The sequence below is a fragment of the Microplitis mediator genome, chromosome 2 (assembly GCF_029852145.1).
Source record: "Microplitis mediator isolate UGA2020A chromosome 2, iyMicMedi2.1, whole genome shotgun sequence".
Lineage (NCBI taxonomy): Eukaryota > Metazoa > Arthropoda > Insecta > Hymenoptera > Braconidae > Microplitis > Microplitis mediator.
The window spans coordinates 16,943,330-16,965,975 of NC_079970.1; the positions used below are offsets into that span (position 1 = coordinate 16,943,330).

The 22,646-nt window shown below is 28.8% G+C and overlaps 2 protein-coding genes and 1 long non-coding RNA gene across 4 annotated transcripts; 1 reads left to right on the forward strand and 2 right to left on the reverse strand.

Moving 5' to 3' along the window:
• Nucleotides 1–14: 14 nt before the first annotated feature.
• LOC130678703 (eukaryotic translation initiation factor 3 subunit B-like) lies at nt 15–4,481 on the reverse strand. Its single transcript, XM_057486114.1, has 3 exons — nt 4,157–4,481; nt 3,746–3,941; nt 15–2,030 (listed from the first exon to the last, which is right to left on the reverse strand). Exons 1-3 carry the CDS (start codon nt 4,287–4,289, stop codon nt 260–262), a joined length of 2,100 nt encoding a protein of 699 aa, XP_057342097.1. The 5' UTR covers nt 4,290–4,481; the 3' UTR covers nt 15–259.
• Nucleotides 4,338–7,231, forward strand: LOC130678706 (uncharacterized). The gene is made up of 3 exons (XR_008991861.1): nt 4,338–4,606; nt 6,104–6,266; nt 6,348–7,231. It is a non-coding gene; the product is annotated as an uncharacterized LOC130678706 (long non-coding RNA).
• Nucleotides 7,232–7,300: 69 nt separating this feature from the next.
• On the reverse strand, nt 7,301–18,281 carry LOC130678704 (alkaline phosphatase 4-like). 2 transcript variants are annotated; one of them, XM_057486116.1, is made up of 8 exons: nt 18,091–18,281; nt 16,587–16,677; nt 16,299–16,519; nt 15,912–16,104; nt 14,753–14,919; nt 12,919–13,233; nt 9,132–9,558; nt 7,301–7,746 (listed from the first exon to the last, which is right to left on the reverse strand). In XM_057486116.1, exons 2-8 carry the CDS (start codon nt 16,669–16,671, stop codon nt 7,538–7,540), a joined length of 1,617 nt encoding a protein of 538 aa, XP_057342099.1. In that variant the 5' UTR covers nt 16,672–16,677; nt 18,091–18,281; the 3' UTR covers nt 7,301–7,537. The 2 variants fall into 2 exon arrangements, with proteins under 2 accessions (XP_057342099.1, XP_057342098.1); XM_057486115.1 differs by lacking the exon at nt 18,091–18,281 and adding an exon at nt 16,776–16,949.
• Nucleotides 18,282–22,646: the final 4,365 nt, after the last annotated feature.

Genomic DNA, 22,646 nt, shown 5'->3' on the forward strand with positions numbered 1-22,646 from the left:
CTAAAATCTATTGATTAAAGTTTTAATTATTTTATTAGAAATATTACAAAATTTTTTGATTCAACAGATTATTTTAATTATTTAAATTACAATCGCAGCTTACACTATATTAGCACGACGCCACGTGTTATTTTTAAACAAAATATCCTCGAAAAAAAAATAATGTAAATTGTATTTTGAAATAATAATCAGTAAAAATAAATCGCAAGTGTTATTATTTATATTTTGTTAAAAAGTCAACCCGCTAGGATATTTATTACTAATCCAGTAGAATAACTTCCTCTTTAACAAAGAATTCAACAACTTCTTCTTCAACATTTTTAGTATCTGAATCAAGATTGTCAGTATCAATGTGACAACGGAGATCCATACGACGTTTCTTCTGGTTTTTCCATTCTTCACTACGCTTTTCTCGGTACTCATTGAATGCCTCCATCATAGCACGACGTTTTTCGAGTACTTCCTTGGAAGCCCGTGTCATACGCATCTTATCCTTGCTCTCGAATTGAGATGAGTATTTTTTAAGAGACTTTTTAATGTCCTTTATCTGTTCAGCAGTCAATAGAGTAGGAGGACGAGGTCGCCAAAGTAATTGATTGAAGGCATTAAGGTTGACACGCTTCAAAATACGACCTTGGAATGTCCAAATCCAGTAGGCATTATCTACACTTGTTTTCCAATTAGACACAGCCGTGACAACGTATCTACCAGTTGGATCCCACTCGATATCAGATACTTGATAATGATCAGTAGTATTCATAATTGTAAAATCATTGGTATCAACAAATTCCAATGCACCGGCCATCGTTGTCATTCCAGCCAAGACGACAAATTGTCCAGCAGGTGACCAGAATAAGTGATTGCACGCTCTCTTCTCTAATTTTTTTAGCAATGCTGGTTGATGTCCACATCTAACTTCATAGAAACTCACACTCACATTCGGTACCTCGCCATGAATTATTGAAAACTTATTACCAACTGGTTCCCAAGCAAAAGCATGAATAGGTTCTTTCATCTCAACACTATCCACTGGAATTTGTTTCTCACGCATGTGGAATATTTCAAAATTGTAAGACATTCCCGTGTACTTTTGTTCAGTTTTTTCTTTTTTCTTCGAAAATCGATCAACCTTGACACACAAATAATCACCAGATTTTTGCCAAAAGATCTTGCAGTCGGCAACATTGAATAGATTTTTATTTCTTATTTCATTACGACTGGGTATTTCTAAAAGTGTTACACGAGCAGGAACATCTTTGTCTTCAGGTACCCAGTAAGCAACAACATTATCAGTTGGTGACCAACTGAAGTCACGTATTCCTACAGTTTTAATACTTTTTTTATCCAAAAGACCAAACGACGGAGTCTCGTAAACACTCAAAATGTCTTCACCCATACAAGCCAAATACTTGTCGTCGTGAGACCAGCGGAAGATCGGCCAAACGGATAATCCATCGGGGAAGAATGAACGTTTTTCATTTCCCGTAAGAATATCCCAGATAACAAGACGTTTTTGATCAGGACCACCATCCATTCGCGGAGTAAAAGTAACTAAGTATCGCTCGCGTGGAGAGAAATCAATACATTCAACTCCAAACTGACTAAATCGCGCTACTTGCTTGAATTTCGAACCACCCCAGAGAACGACTCCACGTTCGTGGAATGTCGCCATGTAAGTTCCCAATGGTGACCACTTGAAATACGTCTCGGTCCATCGTCGACGTTCTTCGACAAGAGTTGGTTCTGGCGCTGAGTTCAACCAAACTTGTACTGACACTGCAGCACCGTTTCCTGAAAGAACTGCGAACTGATCATACGCATCAGGTTCTAATAAATTATAATGCAGATCTTGAACTGCACTGTAAGGTTGGGGTTTTGGTGGTTCCCAATCTTTCGGTATATTTTCAAACTTCTTGAAGTCCGTAAATAAATTAACTTTAAAAGTATGCTGTTTATCAAGTTTGTAGTTATTCAAAGCTTTTATTGCTGCTGCTGCGCTTAATTTATTATTGTACTCCAAGAAAATGAACCTGGAAAAATAATTAATTGATTATTTTTACAAATTTTGAAAAAATTAAATTATTTTTTTAAATATAACAATAAGTTATTAATTATTTACTTCAGTATCTTGTAACATTTAAAATTTTAATTATTTATTTTTATTTAAATTAAACATCAAATTACTTAGTCTCACTAATTCTTCCTTATTATCTGAAAGAAATATTTAAAAACCGACTAAAGTATTTATTTCTAAAATAAATTTTAAAAAATATTAAATTATGGTTAAAAGTAAACTGTCAAAGGATTAACGTAAAAAATCTCACGTTTTACCCAAAGATGTCAAGTTTTAATACCAAAGAGTTTACGTTTTAAATATACCAGTTATTTAAATGGTTTTTAAATTATTCTTACTAATATTTCAACAAAATGAAAAATCTAGTATCTAGTAAATCATGGGGATAAAAATTCCGGACTTTTTAGTTCCAAATTAAAAATAATTACTGAATAAAAAAGCTAATGTTTTGTAATTATATTCCAATTTTTATTATTTAATTAAAATGACTAAAATTCTTATTACAAAAATCATTAGATTATTTCCGGAATTCCACGTCTACTGTTAATTTATATCTATATATCAGAATGTTCTTAAAAAAATATAATTTAAGGTAGTCTAGTAACTCGCTCCGTTTCTAATGCTATTTTTTAGAGGCCTTTTTGTTTCTTAATAGGAACAAATGAAAAGTTTTGCATTTTTAATATGTTCTTATTTACATCTTAAGGTAACAAAAAAAATTTTTTTGAGGAAATTAAATAATTTATCATTATTATTATTATTATTACTGTCGCTTGAAGTTGACCACTCAAAAAAACAGCGTGTAGATGGCCCGGGTGATATTGACTCTTGAAAACATCCGAAATTAAAAATTAAATAAAATGGAAAGTTAGGGGTGAAAAAAATTAATTCTAGTTCCGACGAGAACTACAAGTGCATAGAATAACCAGTTCAAGTTTCAGGCCAATAGATTGAACAGAAAAAAAATTATCATCCGGACTAGCCGTAAAAACGTTGTTTCAAGATAAACGCGTTTTAAGTTTCAGTAACCTTTGGCGCGCAATTATGAAGCGCTCTCAAAAACTCGCTGTAACTCCGTTCCTATTTCGAATTTCAGTTTGAAATTTTTACAGTATATTCTAAATATATCGTACTTTTGAATTAAGCAAAAAAACATTTTTCAATTTTTTCAATCCGAGTTACCAGACTCCTACCTTAAAATTCGTAATATTAAATGTCAGGATGAATCCCTAGGTTTGTTGCAAATCGATCGCAACCATATGAACACAAAGACATAAATTTACTACCGTAATACAGTAATGTATTAAGTACCCATAAAAATTTAATAGTATTGAATACAGAGGATTTAATAGTAAGATAAAAGACCTAGTTCCCTGATCGGGTATTGGATCTCTTACCTTATTAAATATTTTTAAATTTAAATCTTTTTTAATCATCGTCTTTAGTCAAAGTGACAATTATTAAGTTCTAGACAATTTCATTAAATAGTTTTATTTATAAAATTCAATTTTTAAGTTTATTATCAATGAAAATTAAGAAATAAAATTGACAGTTAATACTTTGGAATTTACATCAAATAACGTCAATAAAAGAATTTAAAAAACTTAGAAATGTTTAAAATTATTTATAAAAATAAACCAATGCTTTGTTGATTATAAAATAAATAATTACCCTTTAGTTACTCCAGCTTCAGTTTTAGGGTAATATTTGTTAACAATAGGGCCGACTTTACCGAACAGCTTGTTAATTAGGTTATTAAGTTTTTCAAAACGGTCGGCTTCAACTTGAGGTATTCCATCGACAATAATAACTGATTCAATCCCATCAGTTTCCAAAGGTTTCTGCTCCAAAATATCCGGCAATAAATCTATTTAAAAGTAAAAACAAATATTTAAATACATTACACATCAATAAAACTATACATATATATGTATATATAGATATATATAGTATATAAAAACGTGGCTTTAGGTATAGGTTATGTCGCGTGTATCAATACTTAGGTACGGTGATATTTTATTAACCATAAATTATAACTTAAAAAAAATTGTTTAAACTTAATTTAAAAATAAATAGATTCACCTTCGTCAGCGATATCATCAACAAAATCTTCAGGATCACTAAAGTTTGGCTCGGCATCATCATTCCATTCATTGTCATTATTCAGCACTGAATCTTCAGTCTGATTTTTTTTCATAATAGCCTCTATCGCCATTTAACTATTTCTGACACTACGAAACTTTTTCAAATTTAAAGGAAAGTGAACAATTAGATTTTCTATTATTTATCATAAAACTTAAAGTTTTTTAAAAAATAAACAACAATATGGGAATTATGAAAATGTATAGAAGGAATTGGAATGATGTTTAAATGTGGAGTCACAGAGTTTGACTTGGACATGGCATCGAGTTTTTTCTCCCCCTTAAATTTGTAAACGTCCCACACTATGCCCAAATATCCAATCAAGCTTCTTTTGTTGACTGTGTGTTTGACAATGAAAAAAGACCGCCAAAATTCAAATCATTGACTCGGGTAAGTTTAAGATACTGATAAAAAAAAATCAAAACTTGAAATTTTTTGCTATTAAATAAATTAAATATTCAGTAAATTGTACAATGAATAATAACAAGAAGCGAAATTTAAACAAAATTACTTATTTTTGCATTACTTAAAATTTTCAAGGTCAAGAATGTTATAAAAATTAAAATAACAATGTATTTTATTTTATTTCATCTCAATAGTTGTTTTTTTATTGTCTATGAGTCAATTAATTTTAATTATAAAGTTTAATCATTTAAAAAACCATAATTTTAATTGAAGATTCCCCTTTTTTTGAATAATTAATTTTTAAATACTGGAAATTTCATAACAAAACTTTAATAATCTCACAATTATCAAAAACTAATTAAGATTCTTAAAAGAAAGCTGGAACTGCATTTTTCGAATTTTTAGAATTAAAACCCAACTCAATATTCTGATTAATTACTTAATATATATTTTTAAATAGTCAATCACATTGTATTTTCATTAAAGGCTGTTTTAATTTTTTTTAATTATGTGAACAAATAGATTATTCATGTAAAATTAATAGATTTTATTTAATTCACATGACAATTATCATTGAAAATTAAATAAAATTATTAATAGTGCATATTTATTTGTTTTAAAAATTTCGAACGGGTAAACTTAGTAAAGTCACGTAAAAACTACAATAGCTTATTAATGGAAAATTTATTTTCCGAGAAAATTGTGTTACTAATTCCTAAAGTACTTACATTTTTATACGCCCTTTTGGCTTTAGCAAACCTCTTAAAGCCAAAAGAGCATATGATTTTTTTTTTATAGACAATCGTTTGATAAACTTTGTAACGTAAAAATTTAAACGCGGATTCACGGATCGTCACGTAGTGTCACTCCCTGTAGTACCCGAAATTAGCAAATTGTTGGCTTCCTCGAGCATCGCAAACGAAATCTGCCATTCCCAAATTAACCGAAAACATACCCCAGTTAACTTCGGACTCAAACATAAAGGGGCGGCGACATCTTAGTCGGTTTTTTGTGATCACCAAGTCACCCCGAAGGCTAAGCCTGGGCCTAGTCGTCATCACTGGTCAGGAGGCACGTTACTTCGGCAACTATCCACGACACAGCTAAACATCCCTCATAAAATCCGCGCTCCAATCCCAAATTTCCTCCCTAACTCACAGCGGACCGTACACGTACTCCTGCTCTCATATGCTCTACACACTCGACTCTCTATCCGCAACACCTATCTCTACAGATATACTCACACACATACTCATACTTACTAAACCTCCAACTATCCGACTTCGGTAATGTAGCGTCATAAACTCCTTAAAGACAGGCTCGCCTGGCAATCCTTCCGGTGTTTGCAGACGAGTATACTGCCGAGTACCCAACGATTCTGTGGTTCTCGACCACACGATAAACAAAATAATTAATATTTCGATTTATTACGGTCATACAACCGTAACCCAAATAAAGAAAAAAATTATTTTTGCCTTAAAGGCGCGATACAGATCCACCAAACACATGGAATTGAATCCTGAGGTTCGTGATATATTTAGCGGTAATCTTATCGGCTAGCGACAACACGATATAGACAGCCCATTGGACCTGAAGTTACCCTGGAACTGGTATCAACCCGGCTTTTATTTTAACGGAAAAATGGGTAAAGTATAAATAAACACAAATTATATACAAGATATAAGAGTTTTATTTAATTCTATCCTCTACGGAACTCTCCAATCAGATCGACTCCGACTTCAGCGTGACCATTTCCACTCTTCCTCGGAAACGCAGCGTTCTACTCGTTTGTCGTAAGGGCCTCGACGAGTCCACCGAATACGACACTCCGGGCAGTCAGCCATGGTCTTCTTGGCCCGTCCACACCCGTAGCAGAAGTCCCGACGGGGCTGTGAGCACTCACGGTTCCGCACGCTTCCGGCTGTTGCTAGCGAAAGATGGAACTACCCGAATATGCAATCGAACAACGGAATTCTTTCTTAGTGACGTCACGATTCGCCGAAAAATTCCTGAAGGAATTAAAATATTAATACAGGTTCCGACGTCATACCCACACAAAGAATTTGATGCTTCATGAATTCCTTTGTCTTACAAGCAAACATACCCGACAAACAAATAAGTAAATAGATGCAAAAAAAAATATCAATCCTCCTCCAATTTTCTATATACAGAAAATAAAATAAAATCGATCAACGAAGATACTCACAAAAAAAACTGAAGGGAAAGAAAAAAAGAAATATCGGAAACTAAGCAACACTAACAAAAAAAAAGTTAAAATTTAACAATAAAATAAAAATTTTTAAAAATATGCGACTTCTTCTAACTGTGAACCTCACGTTGGGCGCCAATTTGTAACGTAAAAATTTAAACTCGATAATAAATAAACTAATAAAATAATGTTCAATTTTCACAGCGGGAAGTCAAAAAATAATAAACTTTTCTTTAATGAATTATTACAATTTATTTTATATATATTTAAAATATATCTTTTATAAAACCTTACAAAAATGAATCAATTATTTTAATTTTTCATACACATAAATTTATATAAATTATCGCATAATGTACATACATAAATAAAACACACCCTCAAAATATAACATTCATACCTTTTTTTTAAATTTAATTTTTCAAATTTCCATTATTAAGAATTCAAAATTAGAATTTACCTGTAGAATTATTTATTAAATCCATAAATTAATTTTTACAATCATATTATTATAAATTAATTTGTGGATTTAAAATATAGTGCATTGACCTGCAATGTCAACAATTATTTATTTATTTAATATATTAATTAATAAAAAGAAGAAAAATTGTCTAATAAACAATTTTAAAATACTGTACTTTTAAAGTAGCATTATTTTTTATATTCATATCGTTAAATTCCACTAATTGACATAAATATTAACTATTTCAAGTAAAAAGTTTTAGAATAAAAAAAGACGTTGCTACTATTAATGACGATAAAGATACAATAGTTGATGATGAGGATGTGTCATAATAATATTTTTTGTACTGATGATCACAGTGAGATGGCCAGTCTTTCATACAACTGGCGTATGCAACTGCATGGGCAATATAATTCTGCTCAAACGTACCTCGGAATAAATGAGAGTATGGACCTGAAATAATATATATTTAATTAAAAAATTTATTATTTAACACGCGTATTATTCAATATATGTAATTAAGTCAATTATTTAACAGTTTTTTCTCTTTCATAGACAATTCCATTAGATTAGAGTTTTTATTATTATAATAAATATAGAAATTTAGTAAGATCAATACTTAACAATTAATTAATTATTAGTACTCTCTTAAAATGAACCAGTGAAATTCCACTGATTCAACCAGTGAAGTTCACTGGTTTAACCAGTGACTAAAAGTTCACTGGTTGAACCAGTGACTAAAAGTTCACTGGTTGAACCAGTGGATTTCACTGGAAAATCAGTGAAATTTCACTGGTTCATTTTAAGAGAGTATTAAATAATGCAATGAGAAAAAGAAATTTGCGGAGTGAACGTGGATTAAATCTGAGGTGTATGATTTTTTATTTATTTTATCCCCCCGGAGTGAAATTCACTCCGAAGGGGAGTTTATTTCCCTGGCGGTCCTGATTTACCGTGATATAGGGTTAATTACGGTGAATCACGCTAATAGGGTGAAATTACTGTGAATGTGTGCGTGATATCACGGTGAGCTTTCACGGTGATTCGGGGTAAAATCACGGTGATTCACGTCTATTTACGGTGAATCACGGTGATGTTCTATAATCAAACTATGGAGATTTACCGTGATTCACGGTGAATTTTTGTAAAATTCTGCTGCCCCATCGAGGTTTCATAATGTATTGCCTTTTTTTTTATACAATGACAGTGATTTTCGCGGAATCACCGCGATCTACGACATCGCGGTGAGATCTCGCGTTGATTCACTGTGATTCACCGCAACATCACGGTGAACTCTCACGGTAAATCACCGTGATGCTACCGTGAATCACGGTGAATCATGGTGGATCGCGGCGAATCACCGTGATTCACGGTAGCATCACGGTGAGCGTTCACGCTGATTTCCAGTGATTCACCGTAATACACCGTGTTTCAGGACCGCCATAGTTTAATATTAAAACTACGGATCGGAGTGGATGCGGATTAAAATAAAATCCACATATTTCCGAAATCACTCCCCTGAAAAAAAACTATTTATTCACTCCTTATGCGGTGTGATGTTTTTTTTTTAATTCTGAAACTCTAAGTGACGAAGTGAATTCGAGTTGAAATCTTGAAATAACATCCGTATTTATTTCTGATTTTTTACAGTGTAATTTTGAATAGATAACAAAAAATCTGGAAAACGGTAGTCCTGCGGGCCAGCCTCGAAACTTTCTGCTGTTTTCGAGCTTCTGGAGCTTGAATACAGTGTAAATATATTTTCGAGTTTTCCGAGCGTACGGATGTATTTAGTTGTGGATTTAAAAATAAATAGATAAATAAATAATAATAAGTACCAATAGCGTAAACTCCCACATCTTCACCACCGTGCGTCTCATCTTTCAACCACATAGCAGACATATGTTGATAAAATGGTTCATTTCTATTAGCATTTGATTCAACTGGTATCCAAGTTTCACTTGAATTCGTGTTATTATTTCTATGATGTGTAAAACCAGGTCCGTTGGCATAAGTTAATGTTTCATAAGGTTTTACATTTGGTTCAATAACATTATTAGCGAATCCCAAAATATCATTCCCACGGAGTGGGTATCCATTCATAGTAAATGCATGTGAATGATCAGCTGTAACGATTATAAGTGTATCTTCTGTTTTAGTCAGCCTCAAAGCAACTTTGACAGCTTCTTCTAATTCGGTAACTTCACGTAGTGCTAACTTTGCATAATTTTTATGATGAGCAGTATCGATCCTTCCACTTTCGACCTAAAAAAAAAAAAATAAATAAATAAATAGTATTTTATAAATATGAATATTTAACATTGAATAAGTCAGACTGTCAGAAAAAAGAATGAGTTATGAGATTAAAATTCCTCTTTACTCTCTTTATATTCAATCTCTAGCAGTATGCAAAGTAATATAAGTACACCAGTAATGAGCTTCTAAAGTTACGAATAAAATTACACGCTCAAGTGGTAAATGGCCTTGTTAAGTATCCGGCAAACTCTCATCGCGTCGTTATGATATTTTGAAAACTATAAATTTATGTCGAGATATCGTTAAAGTAGGAAGTTCATCATTGCAAATTTATTCTTAACATCTTCGACAACAAGGAATTATATTATTTCTTATATACATTATAAAGATTTTCATTTTAGATAATATTATATTCTTTTTCAAGAATACTTCATGGATAACAACGTTTATTCACTCTTTATATAAATAAATAAATTTTGAAATATTTTTGAATTAAGTACTTCTCATAATTATGTAATTATAAAACTAATTAAACCATTGGATAAATTCAGCTTTATATTTTAACTTTAGTAATTAAATTATTCATAAAAAATTAAATAAAATAATTTAATTACAAAAGAAAAAAATAGTAAAACATGAGTTGATACAATGCAAACTGTATTTGTATTAATTGTAACGTTTATTGTTTATTAAATTTATTTGTAATGTATACTAATCATATTGTTTTAGTATAAAAATTTTGTTTCATTTGAATTTAATTTTGCAACTGAAATTGAACAAATAATTATCTTAGAAAATTAGAACTTCTGATAGGTTTCAATAAAATTCGTTTCCATACCAAATTTCATAAAAATTAATTAAATATTTGAAAAGACATTTAACTTTTATATATAGAAAATGAAAGATGAACATTCGAACAATCATAAGTGTTTCACTACGGACACGCTATTGTGAATATTTTTAAAAAAATTTTAAATTTTAACTTGAAATGCAGATTTCTGTGAGTTTATAAAAGATTACAATAATAATTTTTACAATTTCCTAATTGAAGAAGACCGGAATACATAATTGGGTTATTAAGTCTTGTAACTTCTGCATCGAATACAAAATGTCTTTATCCATTTCAAACAAATTTGCCATTTACAATAATTTTAATAAAAATAAATTGCTTACATGGTTTGGTTTTATTAACATTTAACGAATATATAATGAATTATTAATATTTTCAATAAAAGAATTCCTTCTCTGCAAAACAGAGTTTTTTTTCACTTTCTTAAATTTTTAGATGCCTCGTTTTACCCTGAGTACTTGACATGTTTGCCCAAAATTCATAACAGTCGAAAAATAAATCGAATATTCTTGATAAAAAATAAGTTATTTTTTTTTTACGATATTTTTTAAATTTGAGTTCTGTTGTCCGGGGTCAAAAAAATAACTTTAAATTCGACTTGGTTTTATTTTAGCTGACTTGAATTCAAGTCAAAAAAAGTAAACTTCATTATTTTTTTGACCCGGGATGCTCCAATGTCCCTTATATTTATTTTAAAACAGATCACATTAAAAATTGAACTAAATTGAATAACCAATATTTGTCAAATATCGTGAATATACGTACGGACATATTTATTTATACACTTATTTATTATAATTGAATGGGGAGGATTCAAATAACGATTTCCAATAGTATTTTAATATAGAAATACATAGATTTAAAATAATTCTAAAGTTAAAGCAAAAAGAAGTAAATTGTATACATATATGTTTCAGATTTTATCGAGTTTATTTGCAAACGTACGATCATACAGGCCGTTAGCACCGGAATTGAAATCTTAATATAATTTTTTAGATGACTATCAAAGTTAATCAGAATAAAAAAGATTTCAAATAAATATTGATAAAAATCTTGCCAATGGATTAGACATTAAATAGTATCTTATAGATCTTGAGGAATCGGCATTATAGACTCGATGTCACTAGATGTATACAATAGATTAATAACAGAGATGTTATAGAGTTATAAAATTCAGCGGACGTTGCATTGATTTACAGATGCGTGTGGTGGCTACCTACGGCATTTAAATGCACACGTGCATCAGTCTAGAGATTTTGGTCATGTTAATAAGGTAGTTAGCTAAATTCAAAGTGACGTCATACAAGAGGGAGGTAATAGATTCCTTAGTGGCTTAAATCATTGAGTAGGGATATACTCCGCCTATTTCACTATAGTTATATAAAACTTCATGATTTAGTGTTAAATTAGTGATTTAATATAAGGGTGGGAGGGGCAAAACGGAGTACTTAAAGAAATACTAAATTTTCGGGGACTCAAATACATTAAATCTTTATGTTTTTAATGATATTCAAAGTAAATAGAAAAAATTTTCAGCTGCCGTTAAAAAAAAAGTTTTCATTTTTTGCGGGAAAAATGTGGTACCCTTAAATAAGGTAAAAAAAAAATTTCTGGATATCAAATAAATTTGATTGAATGAAATTTTCTTATAAGTAATTTACATAAAGAAAAATTACATTTCACATGGGGTAGAAGTAGCATTTGTGGTCACTTAAGGGTCAGTTTCGGCCACTTGAAAAATTTTAATAACATAATATGTAATGTACGCAATGACATAATTAATTTTTTTAATTCGTTCAAAGGCAATTTTTTTACTGTATTAGAATGAAGTTTTTTTTTTATACTTTTTCATTTAACAGGGGTTCGTACTTCTCTCTCTATTACACTAAAGTCCACGAACGGTACTATCTTTGTTGCACTTGTGCAGTCAATGGGAATCTGGCCGAGTTTTTCTCTTAAACAAATGAATATTGTCAAATAATGTAAGCGCACTTCGTTAAATTAGACAGTAGTGCATCAATGTGCGGTCTGTATTTTGTATTTGGAGATTTTGTTTCCGAAAAAAACTCAGCCGAAAATATCTGACAACCCCTGTTATTAAAATAAAATATTAAAGTTCCAGAAATAGAGCACTGACCACAAATGGTACTTCTATCCTAAATATTGGATGCAAAGGGAGAAAAAAAATTTTTAATAGTTTTTATTATAAAACAAGTCATTCTTCGACTGACACGATTTTTAAAAAAGTTTAGCCAAAAAAATTCTAAACAATGCTCAATTATATTTACAAAAATGATTTTGAAATGTTAAAAAAAAATTTTTAAAAAGAAACTTTTTTTATAAAATTTTGGGGGTACCCCATTTCGCCCCCTCTACCCCACCTCTCCTCTATATTAAATCACAGTTTTGATCAATGAGAAAGGATTGCATTTAAATATGAAATTTATGGCTGACTTTAGCCAGTTAGCGGCGTATTCTTCGGCATAAGTGACATAAAAAATATTTAAGTATCTACGTACCATTAATAAAAATCCATTATCATTTTTTTTCAAGATTTTGATAGCTTGTGCTGTCATATTAGCCAAAGTCGGTGTTTCATCGGTCCTTACTTCGTGATAAGGCATGTGACTATTCGAAAAAACTCCAAGTAATTTTGTTGTGTTTTTAATATCAATAGACATTAAATCAGAATTATTTTTAACAACTTTGCCACCTGGATTGAATTTTTTCCATATTTGTGTTAAATCTTTTCCATCTTTCCTTGTACAACTGTCTTTGTCAATCGTACCTGGCATTGGAGTTCCCATATTTTGGCCACCTCCACCTAAAATTACCTGTTAAAATAATAATTATTATCACTATGATTATACTGTAATGAATTTAAAATAACAGTTGTTATTTTTTTGTCGTACATTGACTGAAAAAAAAGCCAATGTTTTTTTAATTTTATCAAACATTACGAGCAAATTTACATGATAAATAAATATGTAAGACTCGAACAATTAAATAAAATAAAATAATAAAAAAAAACCTTTATCAACTCAATTATTGTTTACAATTCGTGATAAAATAAATATAACAATAAACCAAAAAAATAATACATTACTTAAAAATTTTTATTGTTATCTTTTGCAAAAATTATGATACGAAATCAATGAGATTTAAAAATATGATTTGCATATGGCCTAATTTTAATTTATCATAATTTATAAATAATAAATGTCAGATGAGTGTATGATAAATATGTGTACACTTGTATGTGAATAGCATCATTAAAATCAATAAAATGACCGGATACGTGATCTGATAAAAGAGTGTCGTGATGCAATTGTCAATCAGCCTTGAACTTTCTTTGTTAATTATCGCAGACGTATACAATAAATCCCACTAAACTATTGATAATTTTATCTTTTTTCTATTTATAAGTCTATTTATTTTACTGGTTTAATACTTAACTATGAGTTCGTGAAAAATTATCAATAATGTTACAATTATTGCAACATATGTATAACAATGATTGTCACTTAATGTCTTTTATTATTTGCTTTAGTAATAATAACCATTCAAATAATTCAAAATTAATGAATTATTATCAAGTTAATTATTCAGTTAAATTTTTTATGAATCCATTGAGTTTGAAATGTCAATGCCTGATAAATAAAATGACTTTCACGTTACATTAAACATCTGCTTTTTTTAACGATTTGCAAATACCAATTTAAATTAAACATATTCTCAAGACAAATTTTTTTTTTTTTTGCTAAGTTAAAATTTTTTCAAATTAACAAATAATGAAGTTTTGATACAAATTATTTTTTACTTTCATAGACTATGAAAAAATAAAGTTGAGAAAAATATCTAAAGTAATTCAAGTAATTACTAAAATTAATTGAATACACAGAAAAAAAGGATTTCTCGGCCCAAAAAATTTTCATTCGTCCTGAGAAAATTTTAACTTGTCCTAAGAAATTTTTTCCATTGTGAATTGAAAGCAAAAAATTTCTTGAGGTGAGAAAAAATTTTCTTCAGGCAAGAAAAAATTTTTCGGTGAGAGGAAAAAATTCTTGTGTCAAAAATTGTTTCTAGTCCTAAGATATAATTTATGTTTTTATTTCGTAATGCAAAATATTTCTTGCGCCAAGAAATTTTTTTTTTTTACTGCAGTTCTATTATTTTAAGTGTCTCCATAAAATTTATAATTTTTTTTCTTAAAAAATAATAATTTTGTAATAAAAGATTTTTTCATAAGAATTTTTATTTCGTCTCGACAGAATTAGTGGCTGAGCCTTAATAAGTTATGTAAATTAATTAACATTTAAATTAATTAAAATAGAGAATAAAAAAAAAATTTACCTTAAATTTATTACCAGGCGCATCTTCAATAAGTTGACGAGCAATATCTTTGGTGCAATCTTTATATTTAGTTGGAATAGCACTGTCACATTCCCAGTCACGATTATTAACATGAGCATAAAGTGATGCAGGAGTAGCATGAGTTATTCTTGTTGTTGTAACAAAACCTGTTAATAAAATATAAATAAGGTTACATAATTAATTAATTTTTAAGACATATTTTAAATATTAATCTAGTGACCTAAAGTATATAAACACAATTTTTTTTCTATTTAAAGTAATATATTATAATAAAATGTTATTTTTGTTTTAACCCTTTTCTAGTCAAGTATAAAATCACTCAGGGTAAAATAACGGCCTCGACCTGGCCCTCACAAGAGCTACTACTCCCAATGATTTAATATATTTTCACTGCATAGATAATTTAAACAAGGTCTATTCGTCACTGGTTCTTAATTTAACACTTGATTAATACCCATGACCGTGTGCTAGAACCGTTAGAGCATTTAATAAAAATATAATAAGTAAGTGATAATCAGAAAATAATTAAAAATTATTTACTTTTTTTTTCTATTCCTGAAACCTTTATAAACTTTACATTATTTATTTAACAAACTATTAAACTAGAGATTTATTAATTATTTTTTATCTATAACATATCAAGAGATAAAATGAATCAATAAAATTCTTATGCATTGTAACTTTTCATCAGTTGAAAAACTCTAACAGATCATCCGCATAGTTTTTTTTTATTTTTAAATTATTGATCATTATTTCTATTTAAAATTTCTATTTAGTTTTTTTTTAATATGATTAAACATAGAACATAATTAATCCCTCACTGCAATTGACTTTATAATTTAAAAATTTTTTTTTCAAGGTCTAGGTTACAAGGATAACAACCTGCTTTGAATGTATGATATTGTATATCATGTGAAAATATTATACATATGATGCATTAATTGTGAGATTATATCACTGAATAAATAACGTGATTGGCAGTGAATTATACCGATTATTGTCACTCATCTTCATCACAATCGTATCATCTAGTTCCACTTTATTCTCTTATGTACAATTTAATCCAATATTTTTTATTTATTATCTTTATTTGTTTTTATTATTTTTATCAACTTATATTGTTTTTTTTTTAATTTACCTGTATCCATTCCTGTGGCTTGTGCCCAATCAGCAACAGTTGTAAGTTTCCTAACTTCATTCATAGTCGAATCGCAAACATTATACAATGCCTTTGGATCTAATCCAATGACCCTGTACCGACTTTTGACTCCAGAAAATATTGCCGTTGCAGTACCAGCTGAATCAGGTACTTGTTTATCCACATTATATGTCTGGAATTTAATTAATAATAATTAGTGTTGTTATATATATATTTTTTATTATTCTTTATAATTGTTAATAATTATTTACGTAAAATAGAAGTTAAGTGAAGCTATTGTATTTTATTATCACAGATTGTAAAGTTAATAATTAAAGATAATTGTAAAAAAAACAACTAATAATTTTTATAGTAGCAAATAATTACTTTTGAGAATCCGCTGTTGGGGAATGTTTCGAAGCTTAATTTATATTCTTCACCACTTTGCCCTTTTCTCTGTCCAGTAAAAATTCGTCCGGCTGTTACTGATGCTATTCCCATACCATCTCCAATAAAAATTATAACATTTTTTGCTCGACGTTCAATATTTTCAGCTGCTAAGATTTTTTTTAAATTTTCTTGACCGGATTTTAACCAATACGATGTATCTGATAAAATATTAAATATTAAATAAAAAACTAATTAATAAAAAAAAATAAATAAATAATAATTTACCTTCATAATCAGTTGATCCTTGACGTAATGTATAAACTTGTTGAATAGTTGCAATGAGACAAATTAATACAATAAAACGATCCATTATTTTCTACAACAAATCAGATGCACAAAAAATTATAATATTTTAGTAAAATTTAAAAAAGTAATTATTTAACTTGTTAACACATAAATAATTAAAATACTCACATATCACAAGTATTATAAATAAAATTAGGGTATAGTTGATTTATTTAATTGATTAATCTTAAAATTAATGATAATGATAATGATAATGAGTTACTGGACGACACTTTTATCACTCTCGCAGCAATGCTGAGAAGTGACTCGTTGAAACTCTCAACAACGGCTACTCACTTAGTATTCATCAATCAGGCTTTTATAATATCGCCCCGCTTTTGCTGTATACATCTCGAATATAGGTGCATAAAATTTATCGTTACTCTCACGAGACTCTTTTAGACATCGACTGAAATCTTATCGCGATAAAAAAAATTTTAATTATTTTACGGACTAATAGTTTGTTAAACAAGGACTTTACGCGCTCAAGGTCATAATAAATAATTTTTTTTTTATTAATCAATTTAAAAAATAGTGAGAATTAAAATTTTTTCTAGTGAAAATTCGTCATTCAATAATGGCGATTAATTTCGTTTAATAATAATTTATTTTTACTCAACCCTTTTCGTTTCAATTGAGAAAATAAAATGATAAATAAATTTTACAATAAAAATTTTATAACATTTTGAATAAGAGTATACACTAGTCATTATTAAATTACATATAATTAAATTTATAAAATTAAAAAAGTTTGATTAAAAACCTTGCAAAAATATGAAAATTTTATAATTTATTGATTTTTTTTTGTTTAATAAATTGAAAAACGTCCCTGTTCTTATAAGTAACACTTTTTTTGTCGATTTAATTAATTTTTATTTGCCAAGATCATGGTTAAATGGATTTCATTTTGAAAACTGTTCAAGTACTAAGTACTTTACCTGATTAACTTTTTTTTTTATGTTTAAATTTTAAATTGATAAATAATATATTACGATCAATAATAAACAAACAATCATTTGATCTTCTAAAAATCAAATTTTTGATAAAAAAAAAAAAATAAATTCAAATTTAAAAAAGTAATAATCAACCCCTTTCCTTTAACAACAGTATTGTAAATTGTAATGAGTATATAACCTGGTGACCGACTTACAAGCAGACTATCAACACATTTACCAACGTCAGTCACTACGGTTACGACAAAGGACAGAGAGTAAAATCAGCGGGGGAGAATTTGATGACTTCCGGCAAAACGATTAAAAAATCTCGACTAAATAAAAGGAATACGTACCGAGACTAAGAAATAATGCACTTTATAAATGCAAGTGATAAATATGTATTTGTATATTTTTTAAACTATATAAAAAAAATTTTTTTTTTTACTTTTTAAAATAAAATAATAACTTATTGAATTTAAAAAAAAATTTAATTTATTTTTTTACTGTACCTGAAATAAATTTGAAGAAAAGTTAAACCTTGTTCTATTTTAGTACAAAATCTGATAGATCCGGCGTGTCAACTTGGAGTAAATTGTAATGTGTAAGTTTGTCGCACTTTATATAACAGTTGCAAGAGCTTTGCAAACTAGTAAAGACCGAGAGACGAGTTACGGCGGACATACCACGAGAATTGCACGCGAGGTGTGTAGTACTTAAACTCTATAGACCTAAACATGCCCGAGGGCGACGGGGGTACATAAAGATGAGGGCGAGAGGGAGTGAGGATGATCAAGTGCAAAAGATTCCCCTCAGTCCCCATCGTTTGTCAAGTTAATCTCGGAGTAATTGCTCGCCTCTATATTTTGCAAGAAACTATTATTTTTTTAGATTAGATTTTAATTACAGCCGTTGCCTTTTTTTAGTTGAATTAATTGTTTCATCATTTTGATTTTGACATTCAAACTACTTTTAATTAATTAATTTTGTTTGATATTTTTACAGTAAAAATTTTATTTTCGGATGAATAAAAAATTATTTTCAGAAGTAACAATTGTATATAGAAAATTTTGGTTTAAAATTTTTTTTGTTTAATTAATTAATAAGATAAATTAAATTTTTTTATGAGAAAATCAGTTTGAGATTTTTAAATATTTAAATTATTATTATAAGATATCATTAATCCATGTTCTTATGTTTAAATAATTACTAATTATTTCAGCTTTAAAAACAAAAAAAAAAATAAGCGAGAATAAATAAAAAAAATTATGAATTATTATATTTACTAATAATATTTTATGCACAAGCATGATTTACAGCTATAACAACTGCTATTTTTATACCATAACACAATTAACTTCAATTAATTAATAGCTTCCAATAATTATCGTTATTGTTTATCACGATTTAACTACATGAAAGATATATAATAAATAAAATTAATGTCAATATGCATGAATTTATTGCGCTACAAACATGGAAGATAGAAGTATCCACATTTTGATAAAACGTTGCAAAATTTTTTTTTATTTATTTTTTTAATAAAATTTAATTAATTTAAAAATTTCTAAATTCTTAGAAAAGTAATAATAATAATAATAATAATAATATTATTATTAATTGATGGCTACGATACTTCATTGTCAAGAAAAATGAAAAATAGTTAATTTATTACGTATATGTTTAAATTGAAACGTATAAGAAAACTTTAACAATTAAATGAAAAAAATAAAAAAAAAATTACATCATAATGCGTAAAATATGCAATGGATTGATTTATGAAAATTAACGATCATATTCGTATTAATATGTAGTTATGCTTAATCAATTTATAAATAATTAATTATTAAATTTATAAAAAAAAAGTAAATATGCAGAAATGTATGTCCGCTTATTTGAAATAAATTAAGAATAGAGATATATGATTATAAATTTTTAACGATCAGTATCATATATCAAAGTCCAATAAACGTGCCTTTCTGACGCTTGGAAATCGCGTTTGTGTGATTGGTGAAGACGATGACATACCCAACGCGCGAAACATGCTGAACACGTGCTTATGTTAGTAGTGTAGTATATATTTTATTTCATTCACATTAATATAAAACTTTTTATTGACATGACAGCGCAACTCATGTTTCCTTTAAATTTGTCAATCCACTTTTACGTTGCACGTGATAACATCCAGCACGTTCGTAGATAATAAAAACGTGATCATTTTATGTTAGTAAGATGTCACCAAGTGTCTATAGTGTATATATACAATCTTTTCACATACTAATATATAGTTTATTACATATTTATTTTTATATATATTACTTGCAAGATATTACAGTTAATTTGCTGATTAAAATTGATCTTTATCTATCTTTTTATTTGCTTAAGTGACAATTTGTTATTTAATTATTATTATTTTTTTAATTTTTTGTTTAAAAAAAATAATTCAGTGTAGATAGTTAAAAATACTTATTGAATATTGTTTGACTTTTTTCATATTTTATAAGAAATATTTTTTTTTGGATTGCTCTAAAAATGTAAATAACAAAACCATGATATTTTTATAGAAGGAAAGTATTGTAATGAATGAAATCAATTTTTCGAGGTTTATATTTAATTTAGAAATAAAATTATTTAAATATTATGACAGAATAGTATAATAAATAATATAAGAAAAAATCTGTCCATCGGTTGACCCTGCGGGCCAGCCCCAAAACTTCCCGCTGTTTTCGAGCTCCTCGAGCTCGAAAACATTGTTGTGGATACATTTTCGAGCTCTTCGAGCTCGAAAATACTTTAGTGTGCCATTGTTTTAAAAAAAATCGGTCTGTCAGTTGACCCTGCGGGCCAGCCCCAAAACTTCCCGCTGTTTTCGAGCTCGCTGAGCTCGAAAACATTATTGTGAATATATTTTCGAGCTCTTCGAGCTCGCAAATACTTTTGTATGCCATTGTTTTGTAAAAAACCATTTTTTAGCATTTCTTTCTTCCACGATATCTCGCGAACGAATTAACCGATTTTGATGGTTGAGGTGGCAATCGACGCGTTTTATCAAGTTCTAAAGCTGGTCGAATTTTGAAATTGATTTATTCAGCCGTTTTTGAGAAATTTCAAAAAAACCAAGGAAAAATTTTTTTTGAATTCTTTCGTCAACGGTTTCTCTTGAACGAATAAACCGATTTTGATGGTTGAGGTGGCATTCGACGCGGCTTATAGAGTTTTAGAGCTGATTAGATTTTGGAATCAATCCATCGAGCAAATTGGAAGTTATCCAAATAAAACATTTTTAAAAAAATTTTATTTTTGAAATATCTCTGAACGCACCCTACCGATTAAGTTCAAATTTCTACGGCCTCAAGACATTAACAAGCCGCGTCGAATGACACCTCAACGATCAAAATCGGTTCATCCGTTCAAGAGTTATGAATATTTACATACATACATACGTACGTACGTACGTACACACATACATACACTCGGACATCATCGTGAAATTAGTCAGGATAGCTTCCTAGGACCTCGAAACGTCGACATCTGATGGAAATTCGATTTTCGTAAATCGGACCGAAACCAATAACTTCCCGAATTTTTGAAAATTTACAATTTTCTTAGCGGGAAGTTAAAAAACCGATTTTAGCATTTCTTTCTCCCACGATATCTCAGGAATGAATTGACCGATTTTGATGGTTGAGGTGGCAATCGACGTGTTTTATTGAGTTCTAGAGCTGATTAGATTTTGAAGTTGATCGTATAAGTCGTTTCTGAGAAATCAATAAAAAACTAAAATAAAAAAAAATTTTTAATTCTTATTCTTTGTATAACTTGTAAACTACATGACCGATTTACCCCAAAATCTAATTAAGACTAAGTTTTGGTGAGCTCTTTCGATCGCCACCAAGTACGTTCAAATCGGTTCATCCGTTCCAAAGATATCGTCGGACAAAAAAAAGTTCACACACACACACACACACACACACACATACACACGGACGTCCACCCGGGAATAGTCAGAATAGTTTCCTAGGACCTCAAAACGTCGACATCTGATGAAAACTCGATTTTCGAAAATCGGACCGAAACCAATAACTTCCCTTTTTTGAAAATTTGCAATTTTCTTAGCGGGAAGTTAAAAAAAGCTCTACAGTATAGTTATTTATTATACAATCAGATAGAAATTAAATTTATAAAATTAACAAATTACGAATATTTAATTAATTTACGGCTATTGTTCTTAGGTAATAACTGATCTTCGATCTGGTCAACAATTTATAAATTTACCTAAGGATATTTGAAACTCCAAAATTATCTATACTTAGTCGTATGACAGTTTTAGTAAATAGTTATGGAGCTGATAGTGTAGTTACATTATACTCAACTTTATAACAGTTGTGAAGTGTGAGCTTGATCATTTGATCAGTTTCCCGAGTATAGAATTCATACAAATTTATGCATACGCGTGTAAGAAATAAGTTTTCAGATTGAAAAATTCTATTCAAAGTTATATAATATTAAATATACGATGTTCTACTGTATTGACAGAAAATCTATATTCAGAAAAGTAATAGTTTTACATGAAATATTGTTAAAAAGAATAAACCATATTTATATTAGTGACATTTTTTTTATTAAATATAACTCTATACAGACTACTTCATATTTTCTTCCTTTCATTAATTTATTTATTTTTTCAAATATGACCCAACAGCCATTGCTTATTACAAGACCATTAAAAAAAAAAAATTATAATCGGAACAATAGTCGTAAAAATATACATAAAACATCAAAAATGAAACAAGAATCCAACACTTAGATGTATTGATCCTGTAGGATACATTAACAATAACAATAATAATAATAATACTCGTAATGATTTTGAATTAATTCTACAACTAATAATGTTAAGTAATTTTTGGTACTGAAAAGATTGAAAAGCTTCGGTTAACAATTTAAGATTTTTGTAAAGCAACGAATGCGATACAATTAAAATCTATTCAATGTAAGTTATAAAGGTAAGGAGTAGGAGGATAAATTCAGCTCCCCGAATTTGTAATAAATTACAAGTAGTAAAGTA

Bases quoted from the DNA above. Each gene is read 5' to 3' on its own strand.
- LOC130678704 (XM_057486116.1), bottom strand. From the start codon at position 16,671: ATGGATCGTTTTATTGTATTAATTTGTCTCATTGCAACTATTCAACAA. The intron at 16,520-16,586 runs GTAAATTATTAT...ATATTTTATCAG, and splicing joins AGGATCAACTGATTATGAAG to ATACATCGTATTGGTTAAAA. The intron at 16,105-16,298 runs GTAATTATTTGC...ATTAAATTCCAG, and splicing joins CCAACAGCGGATTCTCAAAA to ACATATAATGTGGATAAACA.
- LOC130678703 (XM_057486114.1), bottom strand. From the start codon at position 4,289: ATGGCGATAGAGGCTATTATGAAAAAAAATCAGACTGAAGATTCAGTG. The intron at 3,942-4,156 runs GTGAATCTATTT...ACTTTTAAATAG, and splicing joins TGATGATATCGCTGACGAAG to ATTTATTGCCGGATATTTTG. The intron at 2,031-3,745 runs GTAATTATTTAT...TTATTTTTCCAG, and splicing joins GAAGCTGGAGTAACTAAAGG to GTTCATTTTCTTGGAGTACA.